The sequence below is a fragment of the Pleurodeles waltl genome, chromosome 4_2, assembly GCF_031143425.1.
Source record: "Pleurodeles waltl isolate 20211129_DDA chromosome 4_2, aPleWal1.hap1.20221129, whole genome shotgun sequence".
NCBI classification, from domain to species: domain Eukaryota; kingdom Metazoa; phylum Chordata; class Amphibia; order Caudata; family Salamandridae; genus Pleurodeles; species Pleurodeles waltl.
In genome coordinates this window covers 498,271,820-498,298,376 of record NC_090443.1, presented here as the reverse complement: position 1 = coordinate 498,298,376, position 26,557 = coordinate 498,271,820, and the positions used below count along the sequence as shown (strand labels likewise).

General features: G+C 44.6%; 1 protein-coding gene across 1 annotated transcript; it reads left to right on the top strand.

Moving 5' to 3' along the window:
• The first annotated feature begins 11,111 nt into the window (after positions 1-11,111).
• DAND5 (DAN domain BMP antagonist family member 5) lies at positions 11,112-16,431 on the top strand. The gene is made up of 2 exons (XM_069231960.1): positions 11,112-11,768; positions 14,339-16,431. The coding sequence occupies exons 1-2, from the start codon at positions 11,244-11,246 to the stop codon at positions 14,615-14,617; spliced, it is 804 nt and encodes a 267-aa protein (XP_069088061.1). The 5' UTR covers positions 11,112-11,243; the 3' UTR covers positions 14,618-16,431.
• The last annotated feature ends 10,126 nt before the right edge of the window (positions 16,432-26,557 follow it).

Below are 26,557 nucleotides of genomic sequence, written 5' to 3'. Positions count from 1 at the left end.
AAGACTGGCATGTTACAAAGCGCTGGACTTTGGTATTAGTTGGCCATGTGGCAGGGACTAGTGCTTCCGGGTACTTTTCCGTGTGAAGGTGATCTGTTCCATGTCTTCTTCTTCTAATGTGTGTGTTGCCTCCTCTGTTCTTGGTGGTGGTGGTTGTGAAGGGGCAGCACACACCTCAGTGTTAGAAGACGTGGAGTCAGACATCCCGGTCGCTGCTACTTGTGAAGGTCTTAAGGGCAGTACTGCTGCAAAGAGGATCTGCTGATTCTTAAGAATAGCTGCCACATCACGATGGTAGGCAGCCAGGTCGGCCCTGAGGGGGTCATGATTGCATTCGTGCATGCAGTGGAAGGTTTGGGGTGCGAGGTGTTGTGGCAACTCCCTTACTGCAGTGGTGAATTCCTTGACAGTTTGTTGTAGTCTTTGCAGGATGATGTTAGGGCTTGCATGGCTGCTGCCTGATCTGCAGATGACATCATGCACGAACGCACCCCCTCTAGGCTGGCTGCCATAGTTTGCATCCCCACCTGCACCTCCTTGGCCAGCTCCCGCTGTACTCCAACTACAGTTCTCTCAAAGCTGGTGCCTGTGTCGTCTGAGTCCTCAGCTGTATTGGAGCTGAAGGTCTTACAATTGGTGTTGTGGGTGGGTCCTCTGTGATGGCTGCTTGCTCTGAGCTCCTCCTTGTGACTGAAGGTGGGGTCTGGAGGGTTTCAAGGACATCTTGGATGGTCTGCTGGGTGATGTTTGTCAGCTCGTCATCCATGTCATCAGGGTAGTCCTGAAAAGGCATATCCGCAGGAGATCCATCATTCTCTGCAATGAAATAGGGTACAATTAGTGTGTCTGTGTTGTGGCATTGGCGATGTGGCATGCCTGCCTTGTGATGAATTCACATTGTGATCCTATTTCCTGTTCATTGCTCCAGTCTTTCAGATGGACATTCTCCCAGGCCTATGGCCCACCTGCATGTCACATGTAGTGTATTAAATTATTAGACTTGTCGGCATCATGTACTCTAGTGTTGTTTTAGGCCACATAGTGAATTGCCACCTTCTTGTGCTACTCAAGCCTCCGTCTACATTCATTCTCATGGTGAGGCCTTTCACTGGCTGTGGGTGCTCTGATGGCACTATCAGCACACTTAACAATCTGGACCTGCCCCAGTCTCTGATCTTTCACATCCACTTATATGTAGTTGACATGTAGCGCATCCTATGCATAGCATTGTTATGGCCCGATATGGATGTTAGCATTGGTAATGTGTACAGCTGATGTTGGGGAATGTGTAGTGATTGGATTGCCCTGATAGTCGTAGCAGTGTCCTATTTCCTCCTCTGACTGTGCAGGTGTATGTCAGTGACCAGTTAAATGTGTCCTGCCCCTCAATGCTGTTGTCTGAGCAGTATGACATTTGGGATGTTGCATTGTGACCCAGGCACAGGATGGACACTGGCATATGCAGCATGGGTGTGTCCTTAGAGCTATGTAGCTCCTACTGTTGATGACATTGGCTGATGTTTGCAGCAACTATGTGCATTCGCATTTGACGGAACTGGAGCCTTTGTCTTGTTTCAGGGGATTGTTGAAGTTGTCATCTTCAACCCACTGATTTAGGTGTGTATGATCCATGGGGACATTACTGCCATTGGTTACTTGTCCAGCACACACAGCGGACGGGGTATTGGCAACTGTTGTCACTGTTACATTCCAGTTGTTGGTATGGCTAGAGGTTGTTAATTGGGCCCTAGTTAATGTAGGAGGTATGTGGCTGACGTGTGATGGGATGTCAGTTTGACCTTGTGCCCTTCCCGCCTGGCGTGGCTTTACCTTTGCTTCATCGTTGGCATGGCAGCATGCCCCCATGGGACTGTTGTTGCTGTACTGTAATGGTGTGCCCCAGCTTCTCTCTGTGCAGGCCATGCCCCCATGCCATACCCCTTTACCCATGCCACTCCATGTATATAATGACTTCCATGCATTTTGTGGTCGGTATCCGCCCCGCTTACAGTTGACATTAGTGCATTTTAATCCCCCATGCGATTTACCCTGCATGTGCATTGTCTCCTGGTAGTCTGCGCTGTCCTGTCCTTGAATCCCTGTGACGATCTCCTCAGGGATGATGGCTACGACCATCTCCTCCATGTGGTCCAGGGCCTCCTGGTGTGCTGGACTCCCACCTCCAGTGCTGCCTTCCTGTTCCTGGCCATCTTTTCCTTGGTCCTGCGCTTGCAGTCAAGCCAGCGTTTCTTGCACTCGATGACTGTTCTGATTACTTCTGCCACACTGTTAATCTTGTCAACAATTTGTTGCCATATTGCCTCTCTCCTACTGATTGGCAACTTTGAGGTGACAAACAGTTGGTGCTGGTGTTCCGTTACCTCCTTAACCAGAATTTCCTGTTCCTCTGCACTAAAGCGCCACTTTCTTTTCTTCTTAAAACTGTCCTGGGTCTTGTGTGGGTCCTCCTGACTGGTTCCTGGTCTGTTGTCATCTTCCTGGGGTCTGTACAGGCATCTGGGATCCATTTTGGCTCTCCTCTGCTGAAATGGCTGTGTTTGTGGGGAATTTTGACGCTATTGCGTCAAAAAACACTGCATATCTGGTGTGCGGTGTCGTAAATCGACCCACAGTCATTTCCGCCGCGTTAACGTCGTTTTGCTTTACGACTTGACGCTGCGGTGTGCGTACAAAAAAAATGACTTACATCTGTGGTTTGCGCCGCCGGGCGTCAAAGTATAAATTTGACACCTGCACGGCGCACAGAAATGGCGTTAGCCGGCTGTAATATTTTTGATTCAAAACTGCGCCGGTGCAGTTTTGCGTCAAAAAGTATAAATATGGGCCTTGGTTTGACAAACCCAATATGCCCCATCCAAAAGCTATCACTACTGGCCTAGTCGCATTGAACCTCCATCAGATTGTACACAATCCCACAAACATCGCTGGTCACATCCTAGATGTCATTTTTGCTAAGTCTGAACTAGTTACCATTCATAAGATCACGCCAATCACATGGTCAGACCACCATTTGATAACTTTCTGACATAAAGCTCCACAAATCAACACCCCCCCTCAACTACTTACAGACATGCACCTATCGACCATGGAGCAAACTCAATTTGGATGACTTAGAAACACAACTAACAGCCAACACAGATCTAGATACAATTAATTCTGTTCCAAAACTTTATGAGTGGCTACAGGAAGCTTTTGATATCCTAATACCACTCAGAAAAACTAAACACGACAAAAGAAAACCAACACCTTGGAGAAACACAGAACTTAAAAAGATAAAGCAACAAATCAGAAAGCTGCAGCGGTCCTGGCTCAAAACAAACAACAAGTCAAGGCAAACTGCAGCTACATAAACTTAACAGAATATACAAATCATCAATCAAAAAAGCTAAAAAAAAAGGTACTACTCAGACAGAATTCAAAATGCTAAATCTACAACCAAGGAATTTTATAAAATTCTCAATGAATTTCAAAAACCTGCATGCATGGAAGGAAGTCATCTCACTACTCAAGATTTCACAAACAAATTAGCAACTCACTACACAACCAAGGCAGACACATTGGATTCCTATTTAAGACAGAAGAAAACCATCAGCACCAACCCATTTCCTAAAATACCCTCTAAGAATAAACTAACCCAGCCTCTACAGTCCTTCAAACAAATATCCCAATGTGAATTTATGGATTTGGTCAAAGCAAGCCTTCCAGTTGCCCTTCTGACCCTTGCCCACCACACATCTTCAAGAACATTCTTTAATCTACTTCTGCTGCCACACCTGTAAGAAGAATCATTAAAAACTCTTTAACTACAGGAACTTTTCCTGTAGACCTGAAAAAGGCATACATACGACCATTATTAAAGAAAACAAACCTAGACCCGCAGGACCCCAACAACTACAGACCAATCACAAATGGACCTTTCCTGGGCAAACTGATAGAGAGAGAGCAGCATTCGCCCAGATGTCACAATTCATTGAAGACATTTCTATACTTTCAGACTTCCAAACTGGATTCCGCCCAGGAAGAGGCACTGAATTGTCACTCATAGCAATCTGGGATGATCTTAAAAACACAGTCGACGCAATGGAGTTGCTGCACTACTTCTCTTGGACCTCTCGGCTGCCTTTGATACGGTTGACCATGACACCCTAATTCAAAGACTCCACGAAGCCGGCATACAAGGGACTGCTCTTGTCTGGATTACTTCCTATCTTCAAAAAAGATCTAATTTCATCTACTCGCCCCCCTTCTCGTCCAAACCCTACCTCACAAAAGCAGGGGTCCCCCAAGGATCAATCATCTCACCTTTGCTTTTCAGCATCTACATGATATCATTACCAGAACTGATCAATGATTTTCATCTCACATGCTACAACTATGCATATGACACACAAATACTACTTAAATTAGAATGCCCCAAAAACATTGAAAACTCAGAAGTCTTCAGCTGCCTCAGAGCCGTTCATCAGTGGATGACCTGGAGCCATCTCAAACTAAGTACCTCCCAAACAGAAATACTCATATGTGGTGACTGGAAAAGTTATGACCCTCTGTGCATCTGGCCTGACGATCTCGGACCACCTACTCAATTATACAAGGAAGTTAAATACCTTGGAATCACCATGGATTACAAGTTAACTATGAATGCCCAAGTGGACAAATTAGCACGAACAAGCTTCATCACCTTGAAGACTCTACAACACATCTTCCCCCACCTCGGATTTCCACACAAGGTGCAAGCTACTATCTCGCTTGTACTATCCAAACTGGATTATGCCAATGGCCTCTACCATGGATCATCTCCATCTATTATGAAAAAACTACAACGTATTCAGAACTCCGCTGCCAGGCTACTATTACATGTAAAGCCGCAAGCCCACATCTCCCCTGCCTTGAGAGCACTACACTGGTTACCCGTTGCCAAAAGATGCACTTTCAAGCTGCTTTGTATCACCCACAAAGCTATACATGGAACAGGACCGCTTTTTATCAGAAACAAAATAACCAAATACATCCAACAAAGAAACCTCCGCTCAAGATTGGCACCCCGCCTTAGAACACCACCATACAAAAAAAAAAACTATAGGTGGTACATCCTTCTCCGTTCAAGCAGCCAAACTATGGAATTCATTACCCCCAACTATAAGAGCCACAGATAACTTTCTTGTCTTCCGAAAACTACTCAAGAGTTTGCTCTTTCCTTCATAACCACCATATTCAAACAACTATGGACTGCATATGCCTATGTTGATAAATATTTTTTCTGATTATGTGTATATTTCTAGCTATGTATAGTTCTTTAGAAAATATGTATCGCTACTATGTCATAACAATAAAATATACACACACTCTTTAAACCATTTTAACTAAGTATATTTACCCATGGTTCTAAATATGTATTGTATGTACATATATGTGTGCATATATGTGTGTGTATGGATGTGTGTGTGTGTGTGTGTATATGTATATATATGTATATATATATATATATATATATATATATATATATATATATATATATATATTTATGTGTGTGTGTGTGTGTTGTTCTGTGCTTGGCATGATCGTGTATCATTGCATGGCTCCTGGGTGGGTTGTTATACTAGATATCTATGAATCCCTGCTCTCATCTTATAACACACTTATCTACCCATCATCATGTCATGTCTCTATCAATCTATCCTCCATTCCCACTCTGACTTATCCCAAATCTATTCTACTACTTTCATCTCCTCAATAACTCTGCCTAAGCTCTTCCTTCTGCTTCCACATCTAACTCACCAAACCTCAATTTACTACCATGACCTCCCAAACAACCCAACTAAAATCGCCCTCATTTATCTCACCCTGCTACTATGATCTCCCTAACCCCTTCCACAGACTCTTCCCTCCTCTATCCCCCTTTACTCATCCCAAGCCTAAATCCTATTACCATATACTCCCAATTAACACTTCTAGATTCTTTCCTCCTCTACCCCTCCATTACTCCAGTCAATCTAACTAACAAACTCTCATGTCCGCAGCTCAAATTAACTCATAATAATACTAAAACTGTACTCATATTTCCCGATACTAATCCATCACTAATTCTTGTTGGGTTCCGAAGTAGTGTGCTACCCGCCGAAAAGCGCTTCGATGCCTCATCAGGGGTAGTAAGCGCTATATAAATACTATTACAATACAATACGATATATTTTTTGTAAATGTCACAGAGTACTGTGATACTACCTAGGAAGTACTGCAGTAATTTAAAAAAATAGAAAAAAATAAATATCTCAGAAAATTAAAAAAAATATTGTAATACACAGTGGCCCTCATTACAACATGGGCGGGCGGCAATCGCTGCCCGCCAAGTTGGAACCGTTGTGCGGCCGCCAATGTGGCCGCATTCCCACGGTGGCCATAACTAGATCCCCGCTGGGCCGGCATGCGGAAACCAAGTTTCTGCCCGCGGGCCCAGCGGGAATGCCGGCTGCAACACGGGAGCCGGCTCCAAATGGGCCGGCGGTGTTGCGGTGGTGCGACGAGTGCAGTTGCACCCATCACGCTTTTCACTGTCTGCTATGCAGACAGTGAAAAGCTCCATGGGGCCGTGGCAGGGGGCCGCTGCACTGCCCATGCTAAAGACATGGGCAGTGCAGGGCCCCCCATGGGCCCCGCGACTCCCCTTTCCGCCAGCCTTTTCATTTCGGTTCCTACCGCCATGAAAAGGTTGGCAGGAGGGGGACTCGTAATCCCCTGGGCAGCGCTGGATTACAACCGCCGGGACCAACGTGGCGGTAAACCGCCAGGAACGGCGCGCCGGTCCCGGCGGTGCGACCGCGGCGGTATAATCCCAAGGAATGCACTGCCAGCCTGTTGGCGTTGCTTCCGACGGAACAGCCCTGGCTGTCTTTGACCTCCAGGGTTGTAGTGAGGGCCTATATTTCACAAATATAGTGTTATATCGTCTATTTACAATGTTTTACATATTTCATTATGTAACAAAAAATCTACGGAATACCATCAAAATGTGGTACTTACTGGTACTAGCACAGTACTCTGAAACTGATTTAAAAGTATTTTAACTAAATATAAATAAATTACCCCACCTATTACCACTTTAATAAAGTGATAATAGGTAGAGAACTAAAATAAAATCTACTACTCACCTATATCTAAGGCTTTAACACAGAACACTGACAAAGTAGTAAAAACAATATGGCTGCCTTTTCATTTTCTAAACACAGCTATTACCCAGTTATATACTGGTTTGTCATCACCATGTACAACAGTATATTGCAACGTTACCACTGTATACTGTTGCCCAAACTATAACTAAGGCCCAGCTGTATTATTGTATTGCAGTACCTTTGCGTGACGCATGGTATCCCATGAGCAATACAATACTTAAGTCCAACTTATTAATGAACATAAGGCCACCATGCATGGTCCTGCGTTGATTGGTAAACCTGGAGAAATGCAAGGCAGCACAATTCACTATATTGCGTTACTCTGCACACTGTAATCTACATTGCTGCTATATTTCACATACATTCGTACGACACTCCACTGTACACCACTGCACTAATCACCAGTCCACTATATGGTGTTCTGATATACACTACTCCAGTGGACACTACTCCACTCAGTGCCACCCCAGTCAATACCACACCACTGTACAACATTCCGGTATGCTATTCCACTCTATGCCACTCTACGTCAATCTACTCCTCTCCACAGTACAAGACCCCACTCTACGGCACTCCATTCTAAGCTATCACACTGTACGCAACTTCACTGTACCCCATTACACTCTACGCGCCTCCACTCTAAGCCACTCCAGTTTGTCATTCCCTGGACGGTACTCCACTGTACACTATTCCACTCTACGCAATTCCATTGTATGCCACTCCACTCTACGCAATTCCACGGTATGCCTTTCCACTGTATGCTACTCCACTCTAGACCACTGCAGTGTATGGCACACCACTCTAAACACGTTTGTTCTACGCTATTTCATTGGACGCCACTCCAATTTACACCACTCCACTGTATGCTGTTATACTTTACCCGACTCTACTCAACGGTACATCACTCCAGTCTTCAACTCTCTACTGTACACCGCTCCACTGTACGCTATTACACGCTATGCCACTCAATTCTACTCTGTTACACTGTACACAACTCCACTATATGCCAATCCACTCTATGCGATTACACTGTACGCAACTCCACTCTATCCCACTACAGTGTCCGCCACTCCACTGTACACTACTCCACTATACGCTACTTCACTCTACGCTATTTCACTCTATGCCTTTCCACTGTACGGCACACCACTCAGTGCTATTCCACTGTATGCCACTCCAGTGTACAACACTTCATTGTATGCTATTTCACTGTATTCCACTACATTGTACGCAACTCTACTCCACTCCAGTGTATACCACTCCATTCTACAACTTTCCATTTGATGCCACTCAACTGTATGCTATTCCACTCTACACCACTCCACTGTACTCCACCAACGTCTATGTCACTCCACTATACAACACTCCACGGTACGCTATTACACTGTACACAACTTCATTGTTCGCCACTCTACTGCATGGTATTCTATTCTACACCACTCCACTGTATACCACTCCATTCTACGTTATCCATTGGTCGTCACTACACTGTACACCATTCCAATGTATGCTACGACACTCTACGCAACTCCATTCTACACCACTCCATTCTATACCACTCCACTATAGGCCACTACACTATAAGCAATTACACTCTACACCACTCCACTCCACTGTACGTTACTCCACTGTGATGTACCCTGCACCACCCTATATAACTCATTCTACAAAACTCTACTACACTCTAGCCCACTGTAGTAGACTGTACTCCACTCTATCCCCATACACTCTACTGTCCAAATTTATACTTGATTCAATGCCCGTACACTCTATTGTACAACACTTTACTCTACTCTACGATAGTTTCTAACACTCTACGACACAACACTCCACTTTACAGTATCAGATGTCACTCCAATTTATAACAGTTTCGTCACTCTATGCTGCCTCACTCCACTCAACACTAATCCAAAATACTCTGCTCCACTCTATGCCACTCCGTTGTACACCACTCCTCTATATACTTTTCCACTCTGTGCCACTCCACTCTTCTCCACTCCACTGAACGATATTCCACTGTATGCTGTTCAACTGTCTGCTACTCCACTTTACGGTAATCCACTTTACGCCACTCCACTGTACAACACTCTCCTGTACTCTATATAACTCCACTCTACAAAATGCTACTATAGTTTATGGTGCTCTACTCCCCTCTACTCCACTCTATCCCTGCAAATTTCACAGTCCAAATCTATACTCAACTCCGTGCCTGTACACTCCATTGTATAACATTCTATTCCACTATGCAACACTTTTCTATGCTCTGACACAGCGCTCGACTCTACTGTACGAGCCCCACTCCAGTTTATTTCAGCTTACTACCTACGCTACACCACTACACTGCACTCCATGCTACTGCACTCTGACACACCAATGCACTCTATTATACTTTACTTAACACTATGTTACACCACTCCATTTGACTCTACTCCAGTGTACAAAACTTTAGCTCACTTTACCCTGCTGTACAACAATCCACTCTTTGCTTCTCCACTGTTTCACACACTACAGTAATCTATACACCCACACTTTGCAACACTATACTACACTGTATGCCATTCTTCAAACCTTTACTCTTGGCTATACTCCTAAACTACATTGTACTACACTGTACTATACTGCATGCCACTGTAAAACACTCAACTCTATTCTGCTCTACAATACTCTAGCCCACTATACAACTCTGTGCGCAAATATTTGTATGGCAGTGGACCCCACATTACTCTACTCTACTCTGTGACACAATACGCCACCTTATTCCACTACTCCAAGGTACACCACTTCACTCTAGACTCTACAACACACTCCTTCACTGTACTGTATAACTTACAATGAAAACACAAAGGTTTAGGATAATTAGTTAGAAATACTTTATTTATTCTTTCCACACAAAGCCAACTTAAAAAACACAAACATTAAAAATTGTATATAACTTCAATTTATAATTTACACAGCACCTTCAAATTACTACAACTCATGCACCTCTAAACAGTCTTGTCACCTCACTCACCACACTGCATTAACTATAACTCATGTCTTCTCCAAGCACTGATTATTCAGCTGCATATTGCATCACTTATGCATGTGACATCATTGCATTCATATCAACACTTGTAACTTCTCAAATTACATCATTTGTCACAACACTGTGCGTGGTAGAGCGGCAAGTTATCATTCTGCCTCGTTTGCGAGCTAAAAGGAGTGTGTAAGGAGGTTCGCTACTTATAATAATTTGAAGGTAGTAGATAATTTGTAAATAAAACCTTTAACTATAACTTCAGATTGTTTAAAGATTTCATTTTAGTTTGTTTGGTTTATGTAGGAAAAAAACGTTTAGAAAGTTATTCTGAACGGAGGCCCCAAAAACTGTCTGGCCCAGGGCCACAAAGATTCTTCAGATGATACTGGTTGCTCCTAGAAGGAATTTAAGTGCATTGACAGAGCCGTCTATGGTTGTCAGTATGGAGTTTATATTAGGGTCAGCGGGACAGGGTTGATGCCAAAGTGCTGACAGAGCTGTGTGTGTCTGTTGCAGACTAAAGATGCCCTGCATTGTAAAGTCGCTGCTCCTTTAATGCCAAGGATGCGCCGCCGCTCAGATAACTCTTCAAACATGGGATTTGTACACAAGTCATTGACTTGGGCCCCATAAAATAGCTCCTTTCTTCTCAGCCAGGTCCAATACACATCCCAGTCTAGCCCGCCAGCCTCCAGCCAACATTAGCATCCACTTCAGCTGTTGTCCTTTGGCCTTTGGAATGTAGATTTAATTAGGGTCTTTCACACCCCTTGTTCAGAAGCCGGGCAATCGCTAAAGATGTGCTAATACCCTGAGCAGCCCCTCCCATTCACATTAGCTATGGAAGTTCCGTAGTATATATATGGGTAGCTTCCCACTCAGAGCAGAGCTGACTGCAGGGTTATCAGGTCATAACCTTGGACAATTATATGTTATCGATCAAATAAAGCTGAAACTTCGACGCAGGCTAGTTTGGCGCTTTCGACAGCTTCTGATTTTTTGGAAAACGTTTCTTACTTTGTATAGAAGAGAAGATGCTGATGTTTCGAGCTGTGGTTCTTCTGGCGGTCTCATACCCCACAGTTCTGGGGTTTCCTGGAATCCCACGGCCTGAGTATGAAGAAGAGGAAGCGTCCACATCTAGCTTGGGTGTGGACATCGAAGCAGCAGCTGAGAACGTGGAGCCAGTGCGGGGGAATGTCCGCGTGGTGCAGGTGCTACCTGGTGCCTTTGCAGAGTCACTGCTCTTCAGGAGGGCCAGGGCCGACCTTCCCTCCCCATCGTTGGGCCTGCCTTCTGTCCTTCGTCGAGCGGGTCCAGGTACAGCCTTCCGGTCACCGTTCCTTATCCCGAGCAGGGCAGCTGCACCTGGCCAGGTCCTGGGTTCTATAGGGAGGTTGTTTTCCCCGGCAAAGGTGGAAGAGCTGCAAAGTGAGAAGAAAAATGCCCCGGATGTGTGGCGGCGGGTGATCCAAAGAGGCAACCGTGCACAGACTGTACTCCCTCTTACCCAAAGCGACATCTCCAAATCCTCCTGCAAGGCCATACCCTTCACGCAGGTGAGTGAAATAAGCACTGGGCCCAGCGGTAGCTGCGGCACTTAAATATCAGGATTCGTCTCCTCTGCTGCTCATTCTTTTTTACCACTGCTCTGAATATCCTGCTCTTATTTTGTTGTTTTTAGTCATTTTGACCCCAACCCTCTGTAAATCTCCCTTTCCAGTCAAGCCCTGTAACATTTTCTTTAAGTAGGTCTCCCATTATTTGACCCACCTCCACTTTCTCATCTTTTTTCTTCTGTTCATTTAATCAATCCAATTATGATGTTCTTTTATGCTACACTCCCTTGTTGAATGAAAACCCTGGGCCGTAGTTTTCTTTTTTGTAATACTCTTTACAAATGTTGCCTCTAAAAGTTTACTGACCTGCCAAATCCTGCAAGGCCTGGAGCTTTTTAAAGCAGACCCTACTTTACACACAAGCCTCCATTTTTATTATGCCCCTAGTTCTTTTCTCTTACTCCTGCCACTTCTTTTTTCCTGTTATAACCAAGCTGTTCTGTCGCCACGTGATTACACGTTTCCTTCTAGAAGCTATTATGTTTTCATATTTTCTAACACATCCCAAACCGGCCATCAGTGATTCTGTCCTGTCAGTCAATGTATGGAACGGTTTTAAAGCTAGCCTATCAAAAAAAGTGAAGTGAATTAATGTGTATCTGCGGGCCCCTCTTCTCTGCCTCCCTCAGTTTCCTTCAAGTTCTGCTGTATTTCGGTGTTCATTCTTCAAGGCTGTCTGTCTCCCATATGCTTTTTATTTGTATGAAAGTTGCTTTGGATCTGTGGTTCTGCAGGACACATAGATGTGCCAAATCGCCATTGTAGATTGTTTATGTGCAGGAAAGGACACCTTCCTGCACATAAACAATCACTCCCCTCAGCACATACACCCTTGCACTATGGTGGGTATGATGCCTGCGTTGGCAGCTTAATTTAGCGCTAGCGCATGGGGAACTCAGGGCTGCGCCGTACTCTTGTCAATACCCATAGCCCTGCGTTTGAAAACTGGTGCAGCGCAGTGCTGTTGATTTTGGCACTGCACCGTGCTGTGCCAGTTGCTTCTAAATCTGGCCCTATGTATCAGGCAAGAGTAAATCACCCTTTTCACACATGGAGGCCCTCCTGTATTGTGTCTGAGACTCTGAGATGCATATTTATGAGCCCCTCGCGCCACCTTGCGCCATATTGGCATCATTTTTTTAATGGTAATGTGGCCCAACGAGGCCAAGGTCTTTGCACCATATTTACAAAGTGGCATACTGCATGCATTGTGCCACTTTGTAACCCTTTGTGCTACATTGTGCCTGCGCCAGGCATAATGTATGCAAAGGGGGCATTCCCCCATTTGGGGGGCCGAAAAAATGGCACAGGAAAATCTAACAGATTTCCTTGCATCATTTTTTTGGCGCTCTCAATGCCTGCTCAGAGCAGGCGTTAAAAAGAGGCTTCCATTATTTATAATGGGCCCCTATTGGCCCTACTCCTGCAGAGTTCATCAATAGCGTAGATAAAAACGCTATTGTTCCCTACACTGCGCCATGGTGCACTGTATCTTAGATATGGCGCACACATGGTGGCAGTAGGGGGAGATAAGGGGTGCAGGGAAAGTGGCGTTTGCTTAAATATGCCCCTGAGTAGCTCAACCAGTCTGTGGATCTCAAGCTGTCTCGTGTTTGTTTTTTTGTAACTCTCCAAATCCAGATTCGCCAAGATATTTCACATCAGGTGTAAATACTTCACTCCGTTTACTGATCTCAAGGTTTCCTGTGTCAGTCTGTGTAGCTGATTCCATCTGTGGATGTCAGGCTGTGCCTGGTGTGAGTAGCTCATTGAATCCGGGTATGCCAGGCTGTGCTCTGTCAGGTGCGAGCAGATATTGCAGCCGGTTCCTTTTCAAGTAAGTGTGAGTAGCTCTCTCAGTACACATATCTCACACCGTCGCTCGTTAGGTGTGAGTAGCTCGTCCAACCAACCCGAGATGTCAAGTGTGATTATTTCTCTCAGTCCGCAGCAGATCTAAGGCCATGTGGGCCCATCCAGTCAACCATCTAAAGTCCTGCCTTGATAGGCGTCGGTGGCTCACCCTTCTTATCCATGTCAAGTAGATACAAGTCAGATGAGAGGTGCTCATCTAGTGTTACTTTTTCTTTGCATATCGACACGTGCAGCCTTGTACTTGTGGTGAAAGCAAAAAAGAACCAGATTGTAAAGAAGCATACAGAACTGTTCAACAGCTAGTGCGTGGCAAGGGGATCTTAGGTAACTCTTCACCGCACACCTCCAAAGCATAATTAATAGGGTGCATGGGATATCTTTGCAGGTCTGGGGTAGATCAGATGGTTAATCCGCCAACTCTGGTTTCCGAAGAGAACTTTGGGGTCACAGATTTGAGTTTCCATGCTTGTTTGAGAGTTTGATTCTCCTATAATATCTGGATCTAAAAGTGCCATGTAAAGAGCTTTGGGTATGAATTTTAGACGATTGAGAGGATACTATCACACCAGCTCTGTTTACCATATAGTCGCAGACTCACATGCTCACTTCATTTTGGTATCTTTTTCCCTTGACAGACTATCTCCAGAGAGAGCTGTGCTCCCATCAAGATCCAAAACCGATTCTGCTTTGGCCAGTGCAGCTCCTTCTACGTCCCGGGCACTCTGACGGGCGCGTCCCGGCCGTGCTCAGGCTGCGCCCCCAGCCGCATCCGCAAAATCACCGTCCCCCTGCACTGCGAGAATGAGGTGCTGGGACAGGAGGAGGTGGTGACGCTGGTGGAAGAGTGCCAGTGCGAGGCGCAGGGGGAGACGGATGCCCTGCGCCACCTGAGCACCCTGAACTTCCAGAGCTGAGAAGTGGGGCTGTGACATCGCCACCTACTGTCTGCTGTGCTGGATGACCGCGCAACCACCGGGACGTCGGAACTGTTCTTCCAAGCACTCGTCTGTGCTACTGACACGTTTTAAACCCTTTTTGACGTAGTAGTATTTACTGTCTCTTCCTCTGAAGCTCTCTTGAGTGCCCGCCGCATTGTAATATATTTTAAGTTATGTGTGTCCCACTGACAGTGCTCTCCAGTGTGCTGCCCAGCAGCGACCAGCTCATTCGTTCGAAAGAGGGTTATTGACTTATTCCTCAGACCTGGCAGATAAATGCAAAAATGCTCGCTTTCCCCATCATTTTTGTGCCATACCTTAAAAACGAACCATACACATTCCACAACAATGCACTTTCCACTCGCGAGGAACAGCCTTTTGCAGGGGCGGGAAAATATTTTACATCAGGGAATGTGAGCATGCAAACGTTCCGTTGTCGTCTTCAGACATTCACTCAAGTGCAGACAAAACTGAATATCAAATATTTAAAACAATAATTGTGGGATTCAAAGACTAGTTCTGGTGCTTTCTCGGTTTCATACACACATCTTGCATTTTCCTGGTTATCAAAGTAGAGCTCACTAAGTGGCCAAATCTGTACCTCGTTTTGGGAAGTCGACCTGGAGAGGGGGTTGCCTTCCCCAGCTTATCTACTTTGCAGGCTGTTAACCAAGTGCTGCAGAACACAGGTGGAAGACGCTTGACGAGGAACTGATTCTTAGCACACAATGTGGACGAGCACACACGGCTGCACTAGGTACACCTGTACATTACCGACACAGGGTCTCGATTCGAGTCCCCAAGAACACCGACAATTCTCTTCCTGACCGGGAGGTGGAACACCCAGTGCGGAAGGGGAACATGGGGTTGTATGTTTTCTTCCAAACTGGCTATCTCTTGATAACTGGCAAGGGCTTGTTTTTATTTCCTACTTTTACTTCCTACTTGATCTGCAACATAATGCTGACATTGTGGTGGGGTACCAGGAGGGCAGAGTTCTGCTCGTGCAGCTCCACCCTGATGGCTTTACTTATGTTCTTTATCGACACCACACACACAAAGGTATATCTATCATTAGTGCGGCAGGTGCAGTGGCATCAGTGCATGGGATGCATGGCATCCATTGCACCGTTTACTTTTGCTTCCCATTTAGGGGTCAAAGGCCGATTTTCTTACTTGCAGTAGGGTTCCTGATACTCTTGCAACGCCATTGCACATACACAAAGGCATTTGTCCGTGCATCTCGTTCCTGACCTGCAGAGCCCGATTTCTGTCTTTCTATACCCCATATACAACTCAGCCAGTGCCATTAAATGTTTACCTGCAGCCAACTCGCTTTTTCTGCCAGCCTCCTCAACTACTTTGCCCTTGTGAGTTTTTATGAGTCTAGTACCTTGTTAAATAATTCTCCCCTAGTAAAATATATTCACGCAGATTTTAGCTTCATATGGCCGTCAGACCATGTGTGTATGGCTGGACAACCAATGGTACAAATCAGACTTGCAGATGGTTATGAGTCTCAGGGGTGAAGTGATAGTATTCGCATGTGCCACTACAATATCCTTTGTGCAGCTCATTGCATCCTCAATTACCCAACCAAGCACTCGCCCTGTCTACTGCCTCTGTATCCTTCCATCACCTGCCTAATGACTAAGGATTTCTTTTTGTATAAAATTGTGACCTCACGTGCTTGTTTAATGTAAATGAGAGATTAATATAATTTTACATATAAATAAATATTGTATATTTGTAACAACTACTGCATTCTCAGCGGTAGGCCTGATCCAGACTGACCGAATTGTGGTCAATAAACGTGTACGCAAATATTTTGTTGTCTGTGTCTTTTATATTGCTTTTTATTTTTCAGTATCCAGTTATTGTTTAGCTTTTTGCATACTTTCCCATAATGTGACATTGTCCAGATATAATGATGCTGAATGAAGTATTGTTTTTCCAAGAGCGAGCACTTTGAACCAGGCGAAAGACACTGCCTTAAATACAAGGGGGACCAGTTTGAAGCGTTATCAGTGTCGCCTATAGACAGTAGACCCGAAGTTGCTTCATTCACTTATTCAATGAAACATAATGTGGGTTATTCACAATGGCAAAATTATACAAGAGCAATTCACGTGTAAGCTTACTCTTACACTTTTGAATGACTTTACTACTTTTGCCTGTTTGCCATTTAATGGTGTGAAGTTACTCAACAGTGTAGGCTTGAATGCCACCCCCTCTGAATTTAGGAATTGGAGCCTAATTTACAAGTCTAAAGTTACTACCTGTAACTTTCACACATAGGGGGAGGTCTCTGCCACGGGAGCAGATATCTCCTTATGGTAAAGGATAGCGAAAAGTGTAAAAGTTTACTAAACTTAAAAAATAAATCAGTAAACATACATTATTATTATTAAATATTAATGTAAATTAATTAAAAATATTTGTTTTAAATGTAAACAAAATAAACATCTGCTATAGTATTTACTTACATTTTAATTACATCTTTAATTAGATCTGATACATAAAATTAAAACATTTTTTAGATTTACATACCATTATTTTCTATAGCAGGATGTAATACCAGTCTTTGCCTTGTATGGTGCTGGGCCTACTCCATCTCTGAGATGGAGTACGTTTACAACTGTTTTGTGTCTTTTTTTGACTACAGTAACTATAGCAATGGACTTACTCCATTGTTGGTGGGCTTAGGTCCTCCCTAAACCTTTCACTGGCCCTGCCTTAACCCCTCCTTAGTCCTCTGTAAACCCCTTTCGAGCCATCTAGCCATCCTTTAACCCCTCTTTCCACGCACTCTCCCAATTCCTCCCACATTACAACTACGTAAAATGAATACCTATGTGTGCGGAGATCTTTGCAGTCGTGGTGGAGATCTCTGTACATAAAATGTAGAAAAGGCCGAAGTGTAGTTCTTCACAAGTATATTATTGAATAGAATTTTGTAGTATGTTAGTAGTACTATTGTAATACCACCAAAATGTACTACGAAATGCAGTTTGTGAATAGGTCTGGCATGCACAGAGACCCTTTACTTGATAGTTTTATCAGAGACATGAATGTCGACTTGTGTCTGATTTTGCTACAGGTCTACTCTGCTCTTATGTACTGCTCTATTGACCTCTTATGGGCTCACCCATATCCTTTTGGCTTCATGATTAAGAAATATTGTTTAATTGAACAAGGTTGAGTATCTGTCGGAAACCTAAAGCGTGTCCATGTTAAGTGGCAATAGCATAGCCAGTCTAAAGATCTCAAGCTGTCTTGTCAAGTGTGCATAACTCACTTGGACGGACCAGGGATCTCAAGTTGTCCCATATAAGGTGTGAGTTGCTCACATAGTCTAGCAATCTCAAGTTGCCTATTATTAAGTATAAGTAGCTTAAGTTCAGAGATCTCAGGCTGAACCATGCCAGTTGCAGGGTTGAAAGTCCCTGACATAAAGTCCCCAAGACAAAATGCTCCCCATTTTTATATTCTGACAGACCATAGAGGGCTTCTGGTGCAGGAGACTTGTGTTATGGGTCTCCTGAGATATGCGCTACATGATTATGGCGTTGCTTGTTACCAGAGTACTAGACTCTGGTAGTGCTTTGAGTTGATCCGAAGAGGAACTCCTTTTAACGTGTATGATTATTGTCCCCATACTTGTGCTATAACACCTCTTGCAGTAATTAGCACCTGACTGTTAGCAGTTATTTTTTTATGTGAATTTCACTGTGGGGATTTCTAAAAGGCTCTGCTTACCCAAATGTATGTAGTAGGTTATAACTGGATCCTCTAATTTCCCTGTGGTGTATGTTGCATGTGACTGCTGAGGCACATGTGTGGTGTAATACCCACATCATAATGTCTTCGGTAGGTATTGTGCCCCTGAAGATTTAGGGTATCCCTTAAGATAAGAGATAGTCAGAGATAGTCCCCTTTCCTGTGTGTTCTTTGTGTGGACACTGTAGATTCTACCCCCATGGGATTCTTTATAAAGTCAAGTGCATTGCTTAGCTTCAGGACGCATTCCCTGGAAGGAGATTTTATGCTGTGACTTAAGTAACAATTATTTACAACAGGTCAAGATGAGACCTGTCAGAAAGCAATACCAGTACACAGACTTTGGCCTGGTGGCTTGGCCAAATGGAACACACCTCATAGAAAACACTGGATTGCTGCCCCAATGCCAAGTGAATGAATGAATGAATGATATGGTTTTATAAAGTGCGACAGCTGCTCTAACCCTATGGATGCAATCTAACCATAGCGTCCCTGCTCTAAGTTCAATAAAAGAGAAACAAGAAGACTGAAAATCCCTGAAAGGACAGTGGGGCCTCAGGAGAGAAAGGTAGACCAGAGTCTTATTTCTTTGAAGAGGTATGTCTTCAAGACAACCTTAAAGACAGATTCTCAGGAGATACTCCGGAGTGAGTTGTTCCAGAAGAGAATTCCACACTTTGGAGGCTAGAAAGGAGGAGGAGTGGCCACCAGCTCTTGATCTGTGAACCCTAGGGATGCACAGCAGATTTTGGATTGCCAGTTGTGGTGTTCTGAGGTGTCAGTACCTTTTGATCTTATCTTGATTATAGGCAGGGCCCGTCTGTAGTACTGCTCTATGAGTGAACATAAGGGCTTTAAACTGTATCTGTTGGCTAGTAAGTAGCAAATGGAGGACTTTCAAGCCCTCCCAAATCAGGTTTCATTTTAGAATATTCAAAATCAATCGGGCTGCTGCATTCTGTATCCGTAATAATCTGTTGATCAGCTCTTGAGAAGAGCCAAGAAGAAGGACATTTGCATAGTCCAGCCTTGATGTAATAAGGGCATGGACAATGTCCTTCTGCGTGTTCTCTAGCAGAAATTTTAGAGTCTTTCTCAGTGATCTCAGTACAGAGAAACAGAACAGCAAACTTGACTAGGGGCTTGTATGAAAGGGCCATGCCTATTTTTACTCCCAGATTTTTTGCAACGCTTTGGGGGCTAGAGGATTTCCAAACTCAGTAGGCCTGATTCTAGCCATGTATATTGAGCAATATGTACCAAATATTAAAATCTCAGATTTGTCAGAATTAAGGCAAAAGTAGCTGTTGTGCATCCACTCAGCTACTGCCAAAAGGGAACCCTGGAAAATGGCTGTAACAGTGTTGTCTAGGTGATTGAAGGCATATATCAGCTTAGTGTCATCTGCATAGCACACAACATTGAGGTCTTATGATTTTTGCTGGGGCCAGGGGCCATCTATCTGCAATCCACATGTAGCCAAGTGACATTTGTACCTCAGATTGTGTCTAAGAAGATCTGACCATCTGTAAGAAGGAAGGCACTTTGCAAGGATTGGTTCCCCCCAAAAGTCCAGGGCAAACTTAGAATTTGATTGGGCACTGGGTATGCCAGCTGTCTCCAGGGTCCATATAAGCTAGCTTTCGTACCTGGCAATTGTTCTCCTTTTGACTTGCTGAACCTCTGCACACCCATGCAGAGAAGAAAAAACAGACCAAAGACAGAATCCAGTGTTGTCTATCTTTTATGGGTTACAACTAATTCTTTAAACTCGGATGACATCCATGCTTTTGAACTTTGCAGAAAAGAAAATAGGCTGTTTTGTGTACTTAAAACCTCCCTGCTTTGGACTGGTAGGACTGGAGAACCAGTGTGCATGTGCTGCTGTGAAGTTCTTTACACTCCTTAATCCAACTTACACTAGAGGCCAAGCTCTATGGCCCAGCCCGAACTGAAGTTAAACGTTCGTGCAGGTTCCTGACACTACTTAAGGTTTGCCTGCACAGTGGCCTGTCCCCACTGTGCACCACTAGACGTTGAAATGTGAGGGCAGCATGTGACCTGATGCCAGGCACCTGATGAGGTTGTCTATCACTATTGTCAGCCCCAAAACCTAGTAGGTGTGAGCCTCGGGGTTGGCTCCGTGAGAGGCAATTTATAAGTTCCCCATTACCATTACCATTGCGAACCTTTGAAACCAGCAAAGGGAGTTTGTTAAGGCCCTCCAAGAGAGACCCTTTGAGGTAGCCTGTTACTACCATGAGCCCTTACGATTCAACCCCAGGTTGTATGTGAGAGCCCACATCCCCAATGCAGTGGCCGCAGGTTGCACAGAAGACATTGTGTGCCCTTCACTCCCACAACCGTCTTTGAGACCAGCATGACTGTCCTCCTTCTGCACCCTGTAACTTGTGATTCACTGCGACGGCCACACAGCACAAGCCTGAACACCCACAGCTCTGCAGTTCAACTGACATCACTCACATCCTACTCTGCATCACTGAAGGACTGCCCGCTGCTGATTGCTGTCCCTCTGCCTCCACAAACCCTGAATTTCTCAAAAATGCAAAGGCATCAGAACTCCGGCAGTTGTTCTGAACACTTGAAATGATAAAATGAACAGTAAGATACACACAGATCATTGAAATAAATAAAAACAGGTTGTCTGCTTGGCTTGATACTACCTTAAGTTCATGTGCAGTTGTAACCTTGATTTCCTGTGTTTATGAACTCCCTCTCCCCCGGCTGAATATGGTGGGTGGTAGAACCATATTTACTGCAAGAACCCAAAATGAGCAGTATTGCATAGATATTTAATACTTACTAAATTATTCATTTGTTATAAACAAAATACTGTGCTTTGATGATCTAATTATTTGAATGACACTTAAGCTAACTAAACCCACCCCATTCTCCAAGAGTTAGTCTTAACTGTACAGCCCACTACACCCTAAAAGCCAAAGTCTAAAAATGAGGCCCTTTTCATTTCTGTGATCTGGCAGTAGTACCTGGATCTCCAATATTGGATCTTTCATAGATTCAAATGCTTGAAACTTTTCCTGTCGTTGAAGAGGGAGTCCCACGGTACCATAGAAAAGAAGTACAGAAAACACTACATTGAAGTTAATGCAAAGAACATTCACTTTAATAGCTTATCAGTGTTATTAAAAATGATGCAAAGTCTAACTCTGCTCAATTTTCTGCTTTTTCCCCCTCAATATTTGAAAGGATTTCTCTTTAGAACAATCTTATTCTATATATTTCCAATTATCCTGACTAAATCAACACGTCAGCACCAAGTAAAAAGGATTATTTAGACCCTGCAGCACCTGTGGGAAAATGAAACTCCACTCAGATGACCCACATAAGGACTGCATCTACTGCCTTCACCCTGAGCTCCAGGTGAGAGACTGCAAGATTTGCTGTACCTTTTCCCAAAAGACTTTAAGGGATAGAGAGGCTGGACATTTTGCCATGGCTCCAGAAGCTGAAATCTAAGGATTGCCCTCTCTCTGAAGAGGACAGTAATGGGTCTTTAAAGACTAGAAAATCCGGAAAACGGGAAAGGTCTGCTGAAAAAAGGTCTCCAAGTTCGCCACATAAGGCAATGAAGGAACACAATCATGAGCATTCTAAGAAAGAGGAACATCCTTCTACCTCTATAAAAAAGAGAAAGTTTCATCAAGAAAGGTTCATTCTGAGCCTCTTCTTCCACCAAAGAAGCTCACGTAAAAAAACCTTCAAAATCATTGGCATCCTAGACGAAATCAAGTTTGGCAGTCTCAACTTCACAATTAATTTTCTTATTAACGACATCAGTGTTGAGAAGCGCCTCGTCGACAGCAGCTTCTACTTTAATGATGACTACAGTGATGTTTATCACTGTGGCCTCGCCCATGATTCTCTTGTCATCGTCTCTCTCGTCAACGACAGTCATAACAACTAGGATACTTCCAAAATAGAAGGCCTCATAGATGGTGTCATCACCCTCCACAGCGGCCCTGTCAGCAACAATGAAAACAACAAAGTCATCGACAGAGAGGTCCACGAGGCACCCGTTGATGAAAGACATCCCGTTGCTGCAACGCCATCTGTCGACAGACTTGTTGACGACGACACTGTTGATGAAACTGGTGATGAGAGAACCGTCAACGAGAGAACCGCACACAAGGTAGACAAATGGAACTGTTGAGAAGTGAGAAGTCAACGAGGAAACTTTCTACAACACCATCACCAGAACACATCTCTTCAGCAAAAACTTCATTTATACTGTTATCATTGATAACAGTCAAACAGAAATCACCAAGAGACCCTTCTGCGGTCTCACACTTCTCCAAGTAATGTTTCGCCTGTTCCCCGTTCATCTCTTAGATGATCACAAAGATTCTGAGGAGGAAGGGCCATTTGGTGTGGCTCATAGCCCATTCGAGCTGCAATGCCGTGCCAAGATGAGGTCAAGAAAGAGCAACCATACTTTGAGAAGCATTACCCTACAGAGCACTCTAGTCGCCACCAGGACCGATACTCCACTTATGGCAAACAGGAACAACATGAACCTACTATTCTGATGCCAGTGTCGCTTGTAAACAACTTGAAACACATGTTACAAGACTATTACCACGATTTCCTCAACCAAGAACTGCAGCATCTTTGCCACACACACCCAAGCGAAGATCATCTCCTCCAGCCCGCTCATCTGTAGCGCTTTCTTCACCAGTCTTTACTGAACGTGCAACTCCACTGCCAACACTGGCTGCTACCCTAACTAATACTTCAGTGGAAGACGTACCTTCTAGTGATGAAGACAAGGAGGAAGGTAAGATGAGAGGTGCTTCTTCAGTTTCCAACAAATGGGATGACTATCTCATCCAAATGCCATCCCCAGCCATGCGACCGCCAGTTGGTTCACCACCAAAGGACATTGATCGCTTTCATAACCTTATGGAACGAGCTGCCAAGAGGTTTCAACTACTGACAGTCACTAAACAGTCAGACTGTTTTCTTTGTGACTTTAAGGAACCCACCAAAAAGTCTATCCAGGCAATCTCTATTGTAGACTTGATATGGGAGGAAGGCAACAAAGTGATAAAAAATCCATCAACGGTCTCAGCAGTACTCCCTAGGTTGGACGGAAAATATAAGGCGCCTGACGATCCCCCGGCATGTTTGATAGGACAGCCTAAGCCAGATTCCGTTATTTCACAAGAATCCCAATGTTGCTCAAAGAATCTGTCTACTCCTCTTTCCTCTCCACCCGGCAGCGATGGCCGCCAGCTGGACAGCATAGGGAAGTGATTTTCTTCCATGGCAGCCACGACCATCAGAGTGGCAAACTCCCTAGCTATTCTTGGTCGTTACAACAGTAAAATGAGGTCGGACATCACCACTTATATTGACCTCTTTCCAAAGGAGCAAAACTTGAGGCCCGGAAGATTTTCCAGGAAGGGGAAAGGATTTTGGCAGAAATAATAGATTGTGCCATAGATGTGTCATCGCCCAGCTGTCCTCAGAAGGCAGGGATGGCTGAAGGCCACTTTCTTCCGCCTGGAGATTCAAACAAAGATACAGGATATATACTACACAGGTGAGTCATTATTCAGAAGGCAGGTGGATGATGCACTTCAATCCATGAAGACTGACACGGAGGCGGCCAAATCCCTTGGAACTCTGAAGTTCCAGAAACAGTCTGAGGGGTTCCTTCTTTTAGAGGAGGATAACAGTATTACAGGCAGCAATGTCAGCTTTACCAGTGCCAGTATCGACAACAATACTCGCAACAACACCATCACCATATAGGCAACCTCTGTCAGCAGCACATAAACATTCAACCTGGGGAAAACTATCTTCCAGAGGCAGAGATGCTTCCAGGAAACAGTGAATTCTGTGCGGTGCTGACTATCCCAACACACCGTCAAATCAATTTGGGGGCTGAATTTTCAATTACCTCCAGAGTAATATTTGACAGTTGGGTGCTCAATGTTATTGCCCAGGGACATACTCTGTAATTTCCCAAAACTCCACCAATTGTTCCACCGAGAGGAACACCACCCCCACCTAAAAGAACTGTTAATGCAGGTCTCAACCATGCTGCAGAAAGGAGCAATAGAGATAGCTCCAAAGACTCAGAGGGGAATCTGTTTCTACTCTTGCTTCTTCCTTCTCCAGAAAAAGACAGGAGATTGGTGCCCCATTTTAGATCTTTGACAGCTCAACAAAGTCTTAAAGAAACAGTCCTTTTGCATGGTGACCCTTCAGGATGTCGAGAATCTTCTCAATCCAAGCAGATCATATGATGCCCCTATATCTCCAGGATGCATAATTCCATGTTCCCATCCACCCGAAGCCACATAAATTTCTATGATTCGGGGTAGCTGGCACCCACTGCCAATTCAAGGTTCTGCAGTTCGGTCTGAAGTAAGCACCGCAAATTTTCACCAAGATGCTAGCTCCAGTGGCAGCCTATCTCAGACAGGCAGGAGTTTAGGTATTCCCTTACCTGGGCGACTGGCTGATAAAGGCATGCAAATATCAACAGGCAGTGAAGGATACAGCAACCTGTCTATCTCTATTCCGCAGCCTAGGTCTCACAGTGAACAACCTACAATTGCATCTAAAACCCACAACCACCATAACCTTTTTTGGAGCGCTGCTGGATACAATCCTGTAGGAAGCTGGCTCTTTATATGGTGCACTAAAATGAAGTACACCTTGCAGAGATTCCAGTGGATCCCCAAAGGGTTGCAGAGGCAGAAATAGATAGGTCTAATGCACTACTGTGGTAGTGGAGGCGAGCAGTTAGGCTTACCAAGGAGTCGTTAGGCATTTGTTGTACTCACAGAGGGAGTAAATGAGACACACACTCAAAGAACAAATCCAAGACCAACTTAGAAAAAGAACAGTCACTTTTATTTATTCTTTGAACCAAAGAACTTTGTTACAAAGTAAGTAGATTTTCAGTTAAAAATACTTTTCAGTTTAAAAAAATCGACAGTGCAATTTTCAGAGTCTTCAATGTTAACCTATGGGAAGAAAACAAGAGTGTAGTTTTGCAGGTAAGTACACAATTTACTAATCCAGTCCTTGGGGTTTTAGGTCAACACCAGGCAAGGTTCAAATCAGTACCAAGAGTGCACCCACAGCGGCACCCAATGTTAACCAAAGGAGACTGGGGGTTGAATGAAGATGCACTGCTCACAGGTAAGTAAAAGAGATGTCATAGGTTGGTCTCCTGGGTTTGTGGTAAGCACTTCGAGGGCCACAAGGTAGCAACAAACTTACACCCTCAGCGGCACATGGGGCAGCCAAGTGCAGAGTACCTACACAACGTCGGGGGCCCAATGTTATCCAATGGAGGAGATCAGTTTCAGAAACAGGCTCTGACCAGGAGTTCGGGTGGGGAAAAGCCACAGCTGCCCAGGTAAGTAGAGATGCTGGGGGTCATAGGAACACCAATGGTCTAGCTCCCCAAGGCCCAGGGGCTCCAGAGCAGGAGTGTCTTTTGATATCAGAAACAGCTTATCGGGCAGGTCGCAGGCAGGAGGAGTCCTCGGATTTAGGCTGCAGGCGTCACTGTGAAGTCCAACAGGGGTCAGCCCACAGTGGACTCTTGTTTAGAAGCGCTGGGGAACCTTCACAGGACTGGTGGGCTACTTGGACTCAGGCCATGGGCGTCGGGTGCAGAGGTGGTGCCAGCGGCAGTTGCGCAGTTCCTCAGGCAGACTTGTATGTATGTATGTATTGAGTATTAATAAAGCGCGTTCCGGCCCGAGGGCATCGAAGCACTAACTGGGTGAGGCTATGTCCGCTAGAGGGGAGATTCCAAATCTTATCGCGGGAAGAGCCAGGTCTTAACCAGTCTCCTAAATGTCAGATAATTATGTTCCTGCCTTAGATCCAGTGGAAGTGAGTTCCAGATTTTGGCAGCTGCAATAGTAAACGCTCTATCGCCCCACTTCGCCTTTTTGGTACGAGGAGTTTGAATTTGATAGGCGGTGACAGAGCGCAACAACCTTTTAGGTCTGTACCATTGCAGCTTAGTGGTTAGTGCCTTAGGTCCAATCTCATGGACGGCCTTATGAGTAATGCAGAGGGACTTGAAAGAAATCCATTGGGCCACCGGAAGCCAATGTAGATTTT